We start from the raw sequence: 3,096 nt of genomic DNA, 5'->3' as shown, positions 1-3,096 counted from the left end.
GTCACTTTTTCTGTTTTTTTCCTCATTTTTTGTCACTTTTTTCTGTTTTTTTTTGTCACTTTTCCAGGTTTTTTTCTCATTTTTTGTCACTTTTTGTGGACCGGTTCTGCCGTAGAAGGTTCTTGAAGGCCCCCCGGTCCTGATGGACCCTGGTCTCTGAGTCTCTGAGTGGTTTTATTGGTCGTAGTAGCGTTTATTCATGGCGCGGTACTTCCTCAGGTAGTACAGCGCCTCCAGCTTTTTTTGGGTCACATTTTATGTTTTTTCTCTCTTTTTTGGGTCACATTTTATGTTTTTTCTCTCTTTTTTGGGTCACATTTTTCAACATTCTTTCATCAGTTTTGTCAAATTGTTATAAAATACTATATTACTATATACTATTGTTATCAATACTATAAAATAGAATAAAACGGCCAAACTCAATGAAAGTCGTGAACTGATCATTTATTTAACGTGTGAACAGCGCTGGAGGGAACCGTCCACGTTACTTTATTTTGACATTTCTGTTGAACAAAACCCAAATTTCTTAAGGAACCGGACCGGTACCGCAGTAGAAGGTTCTTGAAGGGCCCCCGGTCCTGATGGACCCTGGTCTCTGAGTCTCTGAGTGGTTCTATTCGTCGTAGTAGCGTTTCTTCATGGCGCGGTACTTCCTCAGGTAGTACAGCGCCTCCAGCTCTCTGGCCACGAACTCCCCCCGAGAGATCAGCTCCCGGATCTTCTCGGGCTCCTGAACGCTCCGGTTCTTCGAGAACGCCGCTCGCAGGCGGGCCCTGAAGTACTCGCCGCCTTTAGGGTACTCCCGGCCCAGGTACAGCAGCTAGGGGGGACAACAACGGCTCATCTGAGACCTTCTCGTAAACACACAGGATCTCTTTTTATACAGACAGACCGGCAGGCAGGCAGAGAGAGAGACAGACAGGCAGGCAGAGAGAGAGACAGGCAGACAGACAGGCAGAGAGAGAGACAGGCAGGCAGACAGACAGGGAGGGAGGCAGACAGACAGACCCACAGACAGACAGACTCACGTTTTTATAGAGTCGGACCACTTCGGCCCTCAGAGGGTTCGCCATCGTCTCGGAGCTGAGAAACACAAAGTACAAATACTCACTAACTGGGTATTAATACTCAGTACATATACTCACTAACTGGGTATTAATACTCAGTACATATACTCACTAACTGGGTATTAATACTCAGTACATATACTCACTAACTGGGTATTAATACTCAGTACATATACTCACTAACTGGGTATTAATACTCAGTACATATACTCACTAACTGGGTATTAATACTCAGTACATATACTCACTAACTGGGTATTAATACTCAGTACATATACTCACTAACTGGGTATTAATACTCAGTACATATACTCACTAACTGGGTATTAATACTGGGTATTAATACTCAGTACATATACTCACTAACTGGGTATTAATACTCAGTACATATACTCACTAACTGGGTATTAATACTGGGTATTAATACTCAGTACATATACTCACTAACTGGGTATTAATACTCAGTACATATACTCACTAACTGGGTATTAATACTGGGTATTAATACTCAGTACATATACTCACTAACTGGGTATTTTGGTAACTTAGTTAGACTTTGGGATTTGGCCTGTGTGTGTGTCTTAGTTAATCTCAACGTTTTTGTAGCTTTTTACATTATTTCGTCTTTTTTGTGTGTTTTTTCCACTTTTTTAGAGCTTTTTCTGATGTTTGTATCCCTTTTATTTGGACATTTTGTCGGCGTTTTTGACTCTTTTTTTTCATTTATTTATTTTTCAACTTTTTGCTGCTTTTCCCAAAGTTTTAGGCACTTGAGTGACAAAATAAAATTGAGAAAAAAACTTGTGTTTTCTCTTCAATCAATCGGATTTTCCAAACTGTGATAGCTTTTTCTGATGTTTGTATCCCTCCTTTTGGACATTTTGTCGCTTTTGGCGGCATTTTTGACTTTTTTCCCCCAACTTTTTGACACTTTTCCCAAAGTTTTAGCCGCTTATCTCGACGTCCCATTTGACCCGAGGACGACACAAGGGTTAAAGTAACCGCTGAATTACTTATGTGTTCATATCTACAGTAGAATAAAGAATAATAAAGCTGCAGGACCAGTGTTTCCACCTCGCTGCACGTATGGGCCGGGCGCTTTACGCTCCTTCCTCTAGAAACACATCATCATGCAGCATTATTAGCCCCATATCTGCGTCTAAAACGTTGGTAAAGAGCCAGAGCAGATAATACATAAATAACTCTCAAAAAGCTTAAAGACAAAACTCTTTCATCTGAAAGTTTCCTCGGGTCTAATCTGACCCGTTTTCAAAAAGTTTCTGTATCAGAAATTTGGGTTTCTTTCAATGAACTGTCCGTAAAGTAACGTGGATGGTTCCCTACAACGCTGTTCACAAGTAAAATACATGATCAGGTCACTACTTTCATTGAATTTGGGCGTTTTATTAAATTTTATAGCATTGATAACAATTTGATAAAACTGATGAAAGAATGTTGAAAAAAGTGACAAAAAAATGGACAAAAAAAACAGAAAAAGTGATTGTTTTTTTTGAAAAATACAGAAAAAGTGACAAAAGAATTGAGAAAAAAGAAAAGATTGTTTCCTAACTGTTTCCTGAGCTGGATGTGTCAGAAGAAGACGGACATAATTCAGTTTTATGTTTTTTTTAGGAGTATTGTGTTTTTTTTTTGTTTTTTTTAAATGTTTTTTTTTTTTTTTTTTTTAATTATTTTTTTTTTTTTTTTTTTTTAAATTTTTTTTTTTTATTTTAAATTTATAAAAGAGTTGTAAAAAATCTGTACCTATACCGCGCCAGCTGCAGCGCCTCCAGTTGCGCGCTCCCGGAACAACCGCGTAAGCTAACAGCTAACAACCACGTAAGCTAACGGCTAACCATAGATCTATATACATATACACGGCTAACAGCTAACCATAGATATATATATATATATATATATATATATACACGGCTAACAACCACGTAAGCTAACGGCTAACCATAGATATATATATACACGGCTAACAACCACGTAAGCTAACGGCTAACCATAGATATATATATATATA

At 38.3% G+C, this 3,096-nt stretch overlaps 1 protein-coding gene across 1 annotated transcript in view; it reads right to left on the bottom strand.

Annotated features, from left to right (window-relative positions):
* Positions 1-423: 423 nt before the first annotated feature.
* Positions 424-3,096, bottom strand: part of lyrm5b (LYR motif containing 5b) — a 3,043-nt gene continuing 370 nt past the window's right edge. The window contains exons 2-3 of the mRNA XM_039807385.1: positions 1,029-1,083; positions 424-820 (exon numbers count right to left, since the gene is read on the bottom strand). Coding sequence (XP_039663319.1) covers positions 614-820; positions 1,029-1,073 — 252 coding nt within the window. The 5' untranslated portion in view covers positions 1,074-1,083 and the 3' untranslated portion in view covers positions 424-613. The remainder of the gene's footprint in view (positions 821-1,028; positions 1,084-3,096) is intronic.

Source organism: Perca fluviatilis, chromosome 8 (genome assembly GCF_010015445.1).
Source record: "Perca fluviatilis chromosome 8, GENO_Pfluv_1.0, whole genome shotgun sequence".
Lineage (NCBI taxonomy): Eukaryota > Metazoa > Chordata > Actinopteri > Perciformes > Percidae > Perca > Perca fluviatilis.
The sequence above is the reverse complement of the archived record's forward strand: the minus strand, read 5'-3'. Positions and strand labels throughout refer to the sequence as shown.